Source organism: Diabrotica virgifera, chromosome 6 (assembly GCF_917563875.1).
Source record: "Diabrotica virgifera virgifera chromosome 6, PGI_DIABVI_V3a".
In the NCBI taxonomy this organism is placed as follows: Eukaryota; Metazoa; Arthropoda; class Insecta; order Coleoptera; family Chrysomelidae; genus Diabrotica; species Diabrotica virgifera.
The window spans coordinates 239,943,516-239,956,476 of NC_065448.1; the positions used below are offsets into that span (position 1 = coordinate 239,943,516).

General features: G+C 32.1%; 1 protein-coding gene across 1 annotated transcript in view; it reads right to left on the reverse strand.

The window, feature by feature from the left end:
* Positions 1–3,770: 3,770 nt before the first annotated feature.
* Positions 3,771–12,961, reverse strand: part of LOC126887415 (protein gooseberry) — a 116,960-nt gene continuing 107,769 nt past the window's right edge. The window contains exon 5 of the mRNA XM_050654926.1: positions 3,771–3,958. Coding sequence (XP_050510883.1) covers positions 3,850–3,958 — 109 coding nt within the window. The 3' untranslated portion in view covers positions 3,771–3,849. The remainder of the gene's footprint in view (positions 3,959–12,961) is intronic.

Below are 12,961 nucleotides of genomic sequence, written 5' to 3' on the forward strand. Positions count from 1 at the left end.
TTAAGTAGATATAAGACTGCAAAGCAAAATTTACCTTTGAAAAACAATATCTTCAGTAGTCAGAAACTTAAAAATAGGCCTTTTTATGTTTTATTGCAAAATGGGAAATAAGACCTTTTATATAGGACTAGGTACGTATATCAGAACAAAAGTCTCATAAAAATACATAGGTGGATAAAACGGGACATAAAAAACTGTGTCCCATTTTATCCAACTTATAAGTGTCCCGTTTTGTCCAACTCAGACATTTTTCAAAACAAAAATGGCTCCTGCCTAAACGTGAAGGTAAAATGAGATAGACTACACATGAGAATATTCGTTAATGAGTGCTTAATTAAATGTAATAGTCACCGGAATTATATGTTTAGATATGTAGGCAATATAATGTAGAAAACAACGCACTTAAAAGTACAAAGTACCAAAAAAATAAAGTCAAAGAATTCTAAACACAACAACTTTTCATCCAATAATGGCATCGAGGTAAAACGAACTGAGAATGTTAAAATGACGACTGAGAACAAGTTTTCGTCGTTGTCCGATTGATAGCAGCACTAGTTGGTTCTCTAGGCTAGGTATCCCGTTTTATCCGACTATCCCGTTTTGTCCAGTTCTCCCCTAATATATGTTATGATTATTTTAAAGGTATGAAAATTGGTGTGAAGAAAAAGGATAAAAATAAAAAGGTGATGGTTCAAAAATTATAATCCTATTGTTTATAATTTTGCCGTAAATGCCGGTCAAATTTGACCAGTTGTATCTCAGAAACCACTCATCACAATTAAACGTTTTTTCTTTTAAAAGAAGCGTCCTGCTGCTTTTTTTCCAATACCGTTTTCGTGATATAATTTAATTTAATATTTCCCGAGATATTCTATTTATTTATAAGCCAAAAAATTGTTTATAATTTTAAAATATTCCTAAGACCGCTTAGATAGTCCAATTTCAATTCCGTAACGTATGTACATCGGCTTTTGGAATTATAATCTATACGAAAAGAGCTTTTATGCTACCAAGTCATTTAGTTATTGATAAACAATTACTTATCTAAAATTTTAGTTGAAAATTAAAGATTTTATTAGAAAAACCCGCATTTTCCGACAAAAATTTTCTCCAAAATAATCGACAAAACACATTTCTATAAAGAATTTAATTACGGTGCATTTTTATTTGGGTCTTTTTGGTGTATAGTTAAAATCTTTGGAGTTATAGAGCAGAAATTAAAAAAAAACACGATTTTTGGGCGCCATTTTGTTTATAAAAAAAGTAGCACACTATCTGCGGACTTTGCATACCTATATTATTAATGTATAGAATGATAAGATTCGATTCCAGCAATAAAATTGCTGGTAAATAACTTTTCCTTGTATTTTGCTAATTAGCCCAGAGTAAATGCAATTATGTATTTCCACCAATTTTTCTGTAGTAGACGTTTTTCCTGATATCATTCTGAACACAATGCAAAAAGTTATAAGGCTCTAGGTACTGTATTTAGAAATTGATTTATTTTGTGCTAAATTCCTTGGTCTTCTACAACATTTTCAATAACAAAAATAAGGCTCTATTTGTATACTTTAAAACTAATGCTTTTGTCTTTCTCTTCATTCCAAATTTACAGGGCCAGTTTTAAGTATGGAATGACTCAGTTTTCTCGGAAACTGCTTGCAAGATTTTTATAGATTTTGGTGTGTAGGTAAGTGTCTTGTAATGCGGACAATATTATGGCGGTGTTTACATTGTTGTCAGATCTTCCGTTTTTCTATAAATCTAATGAACTTTCTTATTTCAGATAGATCACCCTGTAGATTTTTTTATCTGTTGAATTCCTTAAGGCCATCGGTACATAATTCGCAAATATTTTACGGGTATCCATACTTTTTCTGTCTTTACACGGCAAATTACGTGTAGTAAAATACACACTGGTATGGATATGTATACATTACTAGAATGTCATTCTACTTAAAAATGTCATCATTAATTTAAAGAGATGGCTTTTGAATGTTCTTGGATAACTGTTATTTTTATAATTGCCAATTATTAATTCAGTTAATAAATGTGATTATTTTTTGACGATTTTAACTTCCAATCGTATAGTAAGATATTTGATCACGTGTTTAATTATGTCCAATCAGATTAAAATTATACTGAGAATTATCTACTGTAGAAAATTATCGATAGAATTTTTTTAAGTAGATTGTTTCTGTTTAATGGCAACCAGTTTCCTAGTTTTGATAACTGTCACATTTAAGAAAATATCCATAATATACGTATTAAAAAATAATCTTACGAATATCACACGGCAGTAAGAATAAATCAGAAAATAATGCTTCATTTTTACTCAAATTTGTTGTCATTGGACAACTGACAACAAATTTTCGAAAAACTGTCACATTATTTTCAATTTATTCTCACTCTCTTGTGACATTATACCCGATAATTTTTTAATAACTATGTATTCAGTTATTGTAATAATTTATATGTACAACAAAAACTAATACTCAATCGAGAAAAGAGGAAAAGTGTTTAATGCCCGGTTGCACCAACAGATCTTAAGCTTAAGTCGAGAATATCATAAGAATTAATATAATATAATTATAATATATTACAATAAGAATACCATAATCTACCTAATAATAGATATAATTGATAATAGGGAAAGAATCTAAAATTATGGTGCAACGTAAGTGATACTCAAGGAGGCCCTATCTATAAGTAGAGCTTAGCTAAGCTGGAGCTTAAGATCTATTGGTGCAACCAGGAATAAGTGATTTATTAAAAATATATATTGTTACTATGGAACGCTTACAATTTTGAACATCTTTAATAACAAAATACTTGGATCACAGAATATATTATCCTGATGTATTATCTGCTTGGATTTTCCACAAATAATACACAATAATTAACTTTTTATTAAGTTCACGTCTTAAATCAATTATTTATCAAATACACTATATATCAATATTATTTAATCAACAACTCAAAATATTCCCGATGTCATGTCAAATATTTAAAATTGTCACTGTCTGACTGACAGTATGCTGACAATATTCTACTCGACCGAGTGTGTTGTATAAAAAAGATAGATTTGGAAATATTACAACGGACATTGTGTTAATTTTTTTTTGAATCCTGAAAAAACCAATAAATATTTTTGAACAATTTAAACGCAGAATGAAAGACTATATTATTACCGAGGGCCGAAAGTCCCTTAGAATAAATAAAAAGTTTATTTTGAATGAGATATTTTAAATTAAATATCACACTAAATTTTCTCTTAGTTTTTCACCCCTGTAACTTATTAAAGTAAACATTATAGAAGTTCTCAGGAACTTTCGGCCCTCGCCAATAACGTAATCTTTTATTCTGCGTTTAAATTTTTCAAAAATACTATTAGTTTTCTCAGGATTCGAAAAAAATGAATCCCCATTTGAATAGCATTGCAGCCGAAAATACGTACCCATCGTCTTAAGAAATACTGATTATTTTTCGTGTAATAGTCCTTTTTTCATTGAGAGAAACTTAAATAGTCCGGCATATATAGATTTATTATAAAACAGTAGTAAGGAAGTGTTATGCAATATTAAGTGAACAACATTAATAACTTTTGTTGGACGTGTACATCATAAGTAGGTAAACGATTATTTTTATGTTAAATTAAAGTAATTCTAACTAATACAAACAATAAAATAAGTGTTTTACTCACCTCATTATTACAAAGGATGTAATTATATCAGTTTAAATAAAACGCTGCATGAATAATTAAAGATGTATATATTTACATAGAAATTACTACAATAAATGACTGACTATAATACATACAGTATACATATACTAGCTACAATAAATAATTTAATGGACTCTACTAGTACCCATTTCCATAGCCCCGAAGTACGGATATCCTGACTTTGCCTCGCTTGCAGAATGAGCCCCTGCGTAATGTGTTCCTGAAGCCAATAGGCTGAAACAAAGAAAATACGAATTAGATTGCTTCTGTAAACTAAATGTTATCATATAGGTATAATATAATAGATATACAATGTGTCTACGTAAGTTGGAACCATAACCATCTGAGAAACGTTTTATTTTATTTTACGAAAAAAGGTGTTATTCATCATAAATAGAAGTGCATGGTCTAAAACCTAAGATAAAACTATCAGATATAAAATTTTATCCATCTTATATGAGGTGTGTCAATAAATATAAATTTCGCTCGAGAGTAAAGTACCTTTACATTTCACAATATCAAAGATTGTTATTATGAAAAGTTATTTGGAAATAAAAACTAGATATGTTTTAATATGCAATTACATCTCCTGTTTTTTGTAGTAATGTTGATTATAGTTACTTTCGGGAATTCGTTACAAATCGTTACTTTTGTATATAGTAATCATTTACAGTGTTCGTTACTTTGATTACTATGATTACTTTTGTTACTTTTGTATTTGAGTACCGGTAATCATATCGAAAATCGTATTTCTCAGTAGGTAGTTATTTTGTATAAAGTAATTATTTACAGTAATGGTTACTTTGATTACTATGATTACTTTTTTATTTAAGTACCGGTAATCATATCGAGAATCGTATTTCTCAGTAGGTAGGTCTGTATAGGTATTCCGATATAACAACAACCTTCACCAATCTGTTTAAGAGATAAAAATGATTTGATTATTATGATAACTTTTGTATTTGAGTACCAGTGATCATATCTAGAATCGTATTTCTCAGTAGGTAGCTATTTTGTATATCTAGGTATTCCGATATAATAACGACCTTCACGAAGTACGAAGTAATCAGAGTAATCAAAGTAGATAGAATAGTCGTTACTCGCTCTGATACGATTGGTACGAAGTAATCAGAGTAATCAAAGTATATACAATAGTCGTTACTCGCTCTAGTACGATTGATACGAAGTAAGAAGTAATCAGAGTAATCAAAGTAACGATTTGCCTCTCTGTATAGTAATCGTTATTTTCTGTATTCGTAAGTAACGAGTACTTTGTAACGAATAGTTACTTTTTCAACATCACTAGTTGCTTGACTGGCTTTACAACTCGGGGCGAGTCTTCACCGCATCCACTATAGCCCTCTATCTTATACTTTGTTTTCCATTTTCCATTGTTGTACTCCAATCCTAGATAAATCAGCTTTAACTTCAACCTTTCATCTTTTTCTAGAACGGCCTACTCATCTTCTACCGTCTAGTCTCTCAAAAAACACTGTCTTTAACACTCTGTCTTCCTCTGATCTTACCACATGACCTGCCCCTCTCATCCGGTTAGCTATAATATGTCTGACAATGTTTTCAGTACCATACAGAGTCACCAATTCAGCATTGTGGCGTCTGTCTTTTCCACTCTCTTGTCAATTATTCATCTCTTTGAGGGCCAAATATCACTCTGAGCACCATCCTTTCAAATTAGTGTTGCCCAAATGCAAGACCAAGACGAGACTTAAGACGACTATTCTCAAAACCTCGACAATTAATTTCAGAGCGAAGAAGTCGGCTGCTGGGAAAGAATGTACAAAATATTTTATTTTTACATTATAATAATGACTTCTGAGTACATGTCAAATGTGTCAAGTGTTTTTTTAATGGATATTTTGATTCGCCATTTATTCGCCATTGATTCGCCATTTATTTCGCCAAAATTTTTGAAGTTATTCTTTTTTATGCGCGATTCGATGGAGAGTAAAATTTTTCATAAATCTGCGCGCCTGCGCACACAGACGGTATGTCGTTCGTTGCTAATCTTTCAGAATAGGTATGTATGTATCTGTATCCACGCAAATAAGTAATTAAAAGAATATATTAGTGTTTTTAGTAAATGTATTATTTATTATAATTCTTGTGTTTTTGGATTTGTGTTACTCTGTAGTAAAATAATAAAATATTATGTAGGTATAACATTTTTACACTGTCTATTTGTCGCCGTGTTGTGTAATTATATCCGAAACTTACGGGTCAATCAAAAGGACCTCGATGGAATAGTTGGTGAGGCGTTAGATCGAAGATCGGAAGGTCGCGGGTTCCAATCCTGGGAGATTCATATTTTTTTTTATTTTTGGTTGTTTTAATAAAAATTTTTTGAAAGTGGTAGATAAGAAAGTTAGTTTAATATTTAAATAAAATACAAATAACCTGTTAATATATTTACTTCGTTGAAATTACCTATATAATAGAAGAATAACTTCTTACGTGCGTACAAAGTACACACACATACTTTTTTTTACACTTTTTTTGGTTTCTCATGGAGAACCTATCTAAGAATATAGCCGAACTTATATACTCCCTAAAACGACCCTCAGTTCTAACTGCAAGACGCAAGAGTCTCGCAGGCTTAGTCTTGTTCTTGCTCAAGTCTTGCACTGTAAGTCTTGTTCTTGGTCTTGCTAAAATTAGGCGGTCTTTAAAGACCGATTTTTGGGCAACACTATTTCAAATACCAGCAACTTATTTATTTCCCGCTGATGTAGTGAGTCCATGTTTCACTTCCATATGTAACAACTGAGCAAATAATTGACATACAGTTTTAATTTAGATTATCTTTTTTGCATATTAGATCTTTATAATGATGATACGGAGTATAACGCTCTATTCCACGCAGCTATACTTGCTGATACCTCTTTTCCTATGTGGTAGTGGTAATCATCTGGGATTAGCCCTTAGATATTTAAACTCTTTTACTACTTCGAAGTATACCTACACCCAAGAGGGTAGGAGGGTCTAAAGATTACATATACTACTTCGAAGTTTTGGTCCTTCGAACAGTGACCTCCATAAGTATCTAGGAATGGAAACTAAAAGAACTCTTTTAAGTATAGACAAAGCATTTATAATCTGAAAATTACCTTGTTTCTCTCAAATGTGACAAACAAAAATAATTGTTTAAAATCTACTAGACCTATCGGACTCTTCTTTTGCATATATAGTAACTATGTACATAAAAACTCGCATTGTGAACTATATGCTTTAAATATTTTTATTGTTTATTTCATATTAATAATTACAAATTAATTGAAGAAATGCTTACTTTCGTGTTTAATTTACAATAACTTTTTTGTTTATAAACATTTTTTAATTTAGAAAGTCTTATTTTAACAAAGAAGTATTTTCAAAAAAGTCGTCTGTTGTCATAACGTTCTGATATTCTAGTTGAAAAACAGCGCGAAGTAATTTTTCGATTTTAAAATGCTTCTTTTCCTGGGATAATATCGTCGCCTTAGTACTATAACTTGATAACTCCAAAATTTACGTTTTTGTGATAACTAGTTCACAAGATGTATTTTATTTGCCTCCATATTTTGTAGAAACTGGATAACTCGCTCCAAACGGGTTAAGTATTTATTTATGATTGACGAAAGTTGATAAAACTCAAACTTGATAAGATGAGTTATCAAGGTATTGCTTAATCGAAATAATCGTGAATGGGACATACACTGAATGCTACTACTAGCTAACTCTAGTTATCTAGTTGTAGCACGTGTTTTTCTGAAACCATTGAGCCTACCACGACCACGTACACTTCGCGTCAAAAAAAAACTGGTACAACTCTTATAACCGAAAATCGTGTTTTTCAAGTTGTGTAAGTTGATCTTGTCACAAGTGTCATTCCAATTTCTAGGGCATCGTTGCAAGTTCAACGAAAATATATCAAACTAGGTAAAAACGGGGCTGTGCGACAGACCGCATTTTTTAATATACTAAAAACTAAAACAATTGTAATTTTCCGTCATCTCAATTAATTTATTTTTTATTTATTTATTTATCGTATGGCATAGATACAATAAGAACACATAATTTAAAAAAAGTATATAAAACATTACATGAAGTATCACAAACAAACATCTAATGTATTAATATAATGTAAAACATTTTCGGTCGCATTCAGGAACTCATCGAAAACTCCAGGGTACCGCCTTCGGGGGCATTCCTCAATAATGTGGCGGACGGTCTGCCGTGTTGCGCACCACAGTCACACTCAGGAGTAAGGGCCTTTCCCCATCTATGCAAGCTGTCAGCACATCTACCGGTACCTGTTCTTATTCTGTTCAGCGCCGTCCATGTATTGCGGGGCAGTTCAAAGCCTGGCGGTTTCTGATCGATACAGGCCATTTGGTGTGATTCCTGTGGTGAGTCGCTCTCCCATTGTCTTCTCCAAGCGTTGGTGAGGTCGAAATGTTCCTGATGTAGGGAGGTGGCCCTTAACAATGGGGGATATCTGGAGCGCAGTCTGTTCATTTCGATGTCAAGCTTATCATGGTGGATAGGTAGTTGATGGTTAGCCTCGATTTTTCGATATTCTCTGAGAAGAGAATGACTTCTTCTTAGTTTCGGCGGTGGAATGTGACTTAGAATGGGAAGCCAATAGTTCGGTGTTGGTCGAATTGTACCTGAGATCATTCGCATTGTCTGGTTTAATTGGGTGTCAATGATCTTCGTGTGTTTGCTATTGAGCCATACCGGCGAAGCATATTCAGCCGCCGAGTATACGAGTCCGAGAGCGGATGATCTGAGTACGGAGGCTGAGGACCCCCATGTGGTGCCACATAGCTTTTGGATTATATTATTTCGCGTCTTCAGTTTTTCTGCCGTTCTATGTAGGTGTTCCTTAAAACTTAAGGTTCTGTCAAGAGTCACTCCAAGATATTTTGGTGTTGAGTTATGAGTGAGTCGTCTGTTTTCAAAGTGAACGGAGAGTTTTTTGTTCGCTTGGGCATTATTCAGATGGAAACAGCACACTTCAGTTTTCGTTGCATTGGGCCGTAGCCTCCATTTGCGAAAATATTCACCCATAACAGCAAGGTCAGCCGTTAGTATTGTTTCTGTAACATTCATGTTATTATGTCATGCTGCAATGGCCCAATCGTCAGCATAGCCAAATTTCTGCGAAGTTGTCCTAGGTAGGTCCGCGATGTATAAATTAAAGAGTAAGGGTGCCAAAACAGATCCCTGTGGCAGTCCATTGCTGAGCTTCATTTGGACACTTCTTAAGTTGTCCATTGTGACGTGAAAAGATCTGTCGGTGAGCATGCTATCACAATTAAGTATTCATACATTGATTCGTGTTTTATTATAATTTATGAAAATATTTCAATTCAAAAATAATGATAGATAATAAATCTTGACATGACTTTAAATTATTATGTTTAATGTCAAATCGAGAGGTGTGATTGGTTTCTCGTAAATTGTAGGACAAAACTGCATTAAGTTGTGTAGAGTAAATAAAACGCACTGGAAAAATTAAAAATTAAATTTGAAATTAATACAAAATGAATAACTTTTACAGTGAACAAGTGTGTAATTTAAATATACGTATTATAATTCGAAATATACATTTTAAACGTTATTTTTTGTATTTAGATTTAGTGCAATTCCGTTATCTGTGATGGCAACAACGAAGTGATTCACGAACAATAATTGTCATTCTGAACACAGGTTTACATTGGGAAAAAAAGTGTACCAGTTTTATATGACGCGAAGTGTACCTAATTGTTATCTGTTGATTCGGTTCATGTTAATGCAAAAATTCGAGAATTGTTAGCAGTTCTGACAACCTCCATGGCGGTGGGCTAATCTTCCCCAAAATAATGCTTAAAATATTGGTTTTTTTTTAAAGTTCACTTAGATGCAACTTGGCACGACATGCGACATTACCAAATGTTAACATTATGGTAGTGCTAAAAGTTGATAACTTTACTTTTTCATGATATTTTCCATATTGGAAAACAAATTTGCATCGTATTCCTAAATAAGTAGATCAGTAGGCAAACAGTTAAGGATCACTATTTTAGTGCTGCAGAATGAATTCCGTATTTACCAACAACATGGTAGCAGCACAAATCTTTAAAATCTTTAAACCTGTATGTATATCTCAGAACTACTAATTTCGAGTTATCAAGTTATAGTATAAAGACGACGATATATACATTTCTCTATTGTGTTCTCCGTTGTGTGAACGCTATCATTATTTTTTCTAACTACTTGAAAAGAAATATGAAATAAGAAAGAACTACTGTTTCGGAAATTCAGTTCTTTGTATTTCACTCTAAATAGGTACATGCATTTTGAAGGTCAAAATGTAAAGCACATTTTTTTAACCACTTCCTCTGGCAACATTTACGACTGCCGTTCTTTTTCAAAAGACCAAAAGTAGTACCAGACTATTTAAACATTAATTAATTGTTTCCAGTAGTAAAATTCGACTCGTAAATAAAGAGCGGTACCAAAACGTATTAAACAACAGCATATAATTTTATTTAGCACGATTTCTGTATAAGCCTCCAATGATTGCGTACCGTGGTAGTACCCATCTAGAATTTATTTCCAATGACAAGCCTTCTGCCTAGTTGACCAGGAGAAGTGTGAGGAGGAATCGTGTAGTGGTACCATCGGAAACGGGTACTGCGATTGTATAATTGGTACTTTCGAGCCACATCTGAATAATATCTGTAAGCGATTAATTCGGTCGGGTTCGAAACTAATGAAGGCCTTACGACGTGTTATTTAACTTCATTGAAGCCCTGGGATTGTTTAATAATTTCACATTAATTATTTAATGAATGTGTTGCAGGAGACTTCGCTGCTGTATGTTTTATTTACTTACAATCGTCAGAGCTGGGCAGCCACCTGTTACTTTTTTGAAATCTAAAAAATCATGTTACAGTTTTACAGTCCAATTTATATTTTAATAATAATGACGATATTTTAAATGTTCAGCACTTACGGTTCGGGATAATACTATAATTTGTGGCAAATTAACGAATTTTTACGCATATTCGAAGCATAATATGCAGAAGAAATAAACAATAGTTATCTAGTATGACAACTGTCGATGATGTTGAAAAGTCATGTACCACCATAAAAGAATCATTTGAATATGTGAACAACACTTCTCTTCTACAAAATAAAATAACAACCAAGTAAGAGTGGATGGCAAAAGAACTATTAGAGATGATGGAACAACGTAGGCAGTGTAAGATCAGTCAGGACCAAGTAGGGTACCGAAATATACCTACACAGCAAAATTATTTATTATAACGGCAAAAGATATACCGGCGATGGACATCTGGATAACTACACTTTGCACCGAGCCTGAAAACCTATATACAGGGTGTCCCAGACTAATTTATCCAGGTTATATCTGTTAAATAAATAGATTTTCGAATGGGACAAAACAGGTCTATCCCATATGTAATACACTTTAATATGCCGTAGAAAATATCATCCCCTAAATATTCGTCCCTTAGTTACAACCCCTAACTTTAATTTTTTTAATAGCACCCTGTACATTATTTTATAGTTTTGGATGTGGTCTTCCATCGTCTATTCAACAGATTTTTTAAAAATAAAATCGGTTCGTAAATAATCAAGAAAATATGTATCAGTTTATTTTTTTATTTTTGTTATGTGTCCCAGACTAATTTATCCAGCTATATCTCTTAAAGGAATAGAAATTTTCGAATGGAACAAAAATTGATATATTCCATTTGTACTACACTTTAATATGGCGTAGAAAAAATCATCCCCTAAATATTCATCCCTTAGTTACAACCCCTAACTTTAAGTTTATTAATAGCACCCTGTATATTTTTTTATAGTTTTTGATGTGGTCTTCTATCGTCTATTCAACAGATTTTTTAAAAATAAAATCGGTTTGTAAATAATCAACAAAATATCAGTTTATATTTTATTTTTGTTAATTATGGTAATGTAGTTAATAAAAATTAAAGTTATGGGTTTTAACTAAGGGGTGAATATTTAGGGTATGATTTTTTCTACGCCATATTAAAGTGTACCTATTACAAATAGAATATATCAGTTTTTGTCCCATTCGAAAATCTCTATTCTTTTAAGAGATATAGCCTGGATAAATTAGTCTGGGTCACATAACAAAAATAAAAAATAAACTGATATTTTCTTGATTATTTACGAACCGATTTTATTTATAGTAGTACCCACTTTCTCACTGTAATTTGAATTGTGTGTTGTTAGGTATACCTTACGTGATATGAGTATGAGCGAAATTTTTGTTTATTTTATGTATTTATTTCAACTGAGAAAAAATATAGAATAACCTTAAACAGCAATGACATCAGCAGCCGAATTTTTATTTCAATAGAGTACCTATCTAATAGTAAAATAACTGGCCTCATCTCTACCCCGTAGTTAGATAAAAATAAAGGTGATGAAATTAAGCTTAAGAATAAAGCTCTACTAAGAATTTTCTGTCTTCGTTAATCATGATTACCCATCGTCGGCAGGTTGTTTTACACAGAAACATGAATGTTTTTTTTTCTAATTGAGGTTGATCTCATAAGATCGTTAAATTAATGTTTTTTTCACATTAATACTTATTAAAAAGTTGGAAAAGGATATAAAAATGGGTATTAGCATAGTAAATTTACAAATTACGTAAGATATAGTACAAAATATATTTTTTCTTTTTCTCCAGATTCTTACGTTTTCAGGTCAATTTGAGATAAACTCACCTTATCTAAAAGTTTTGCACCTACAGATTATGCTCATTGTAAAAGCTGATTTTCTCGTGAACGAAATAACAGATTCGGCTATTTTTTTATTATTTTAGATCTTTCTTTGGTCTTTACACTGTTGGGCAAAGGTTTAAGGTTTACTCACACTTCATTTTTGAGCTAATACGAGGTGGAAGAAAGAAATGTTTTTCTTATGTTAAGTTTGAGTAAAATTACCAGGGTGGGTATACATCAAAATCTTGTTGTCTCATGTCTTGTAGATTTTGTTTTTTTTAGTTATTTTTTAACATGTGTTCTAACTGAAATAATACTAAATTAACAATACAAATCAGCAACAGTTAACAAAACATTAAAAACAGAAAGACACATTTTGTACACAATTCTGATCGACACTTATAAGAGTTATTTGTCGACCAGCTGCGCGGCAGGTACCTATAGCACAACATAAAAGAGACGAGATTGTTTAATG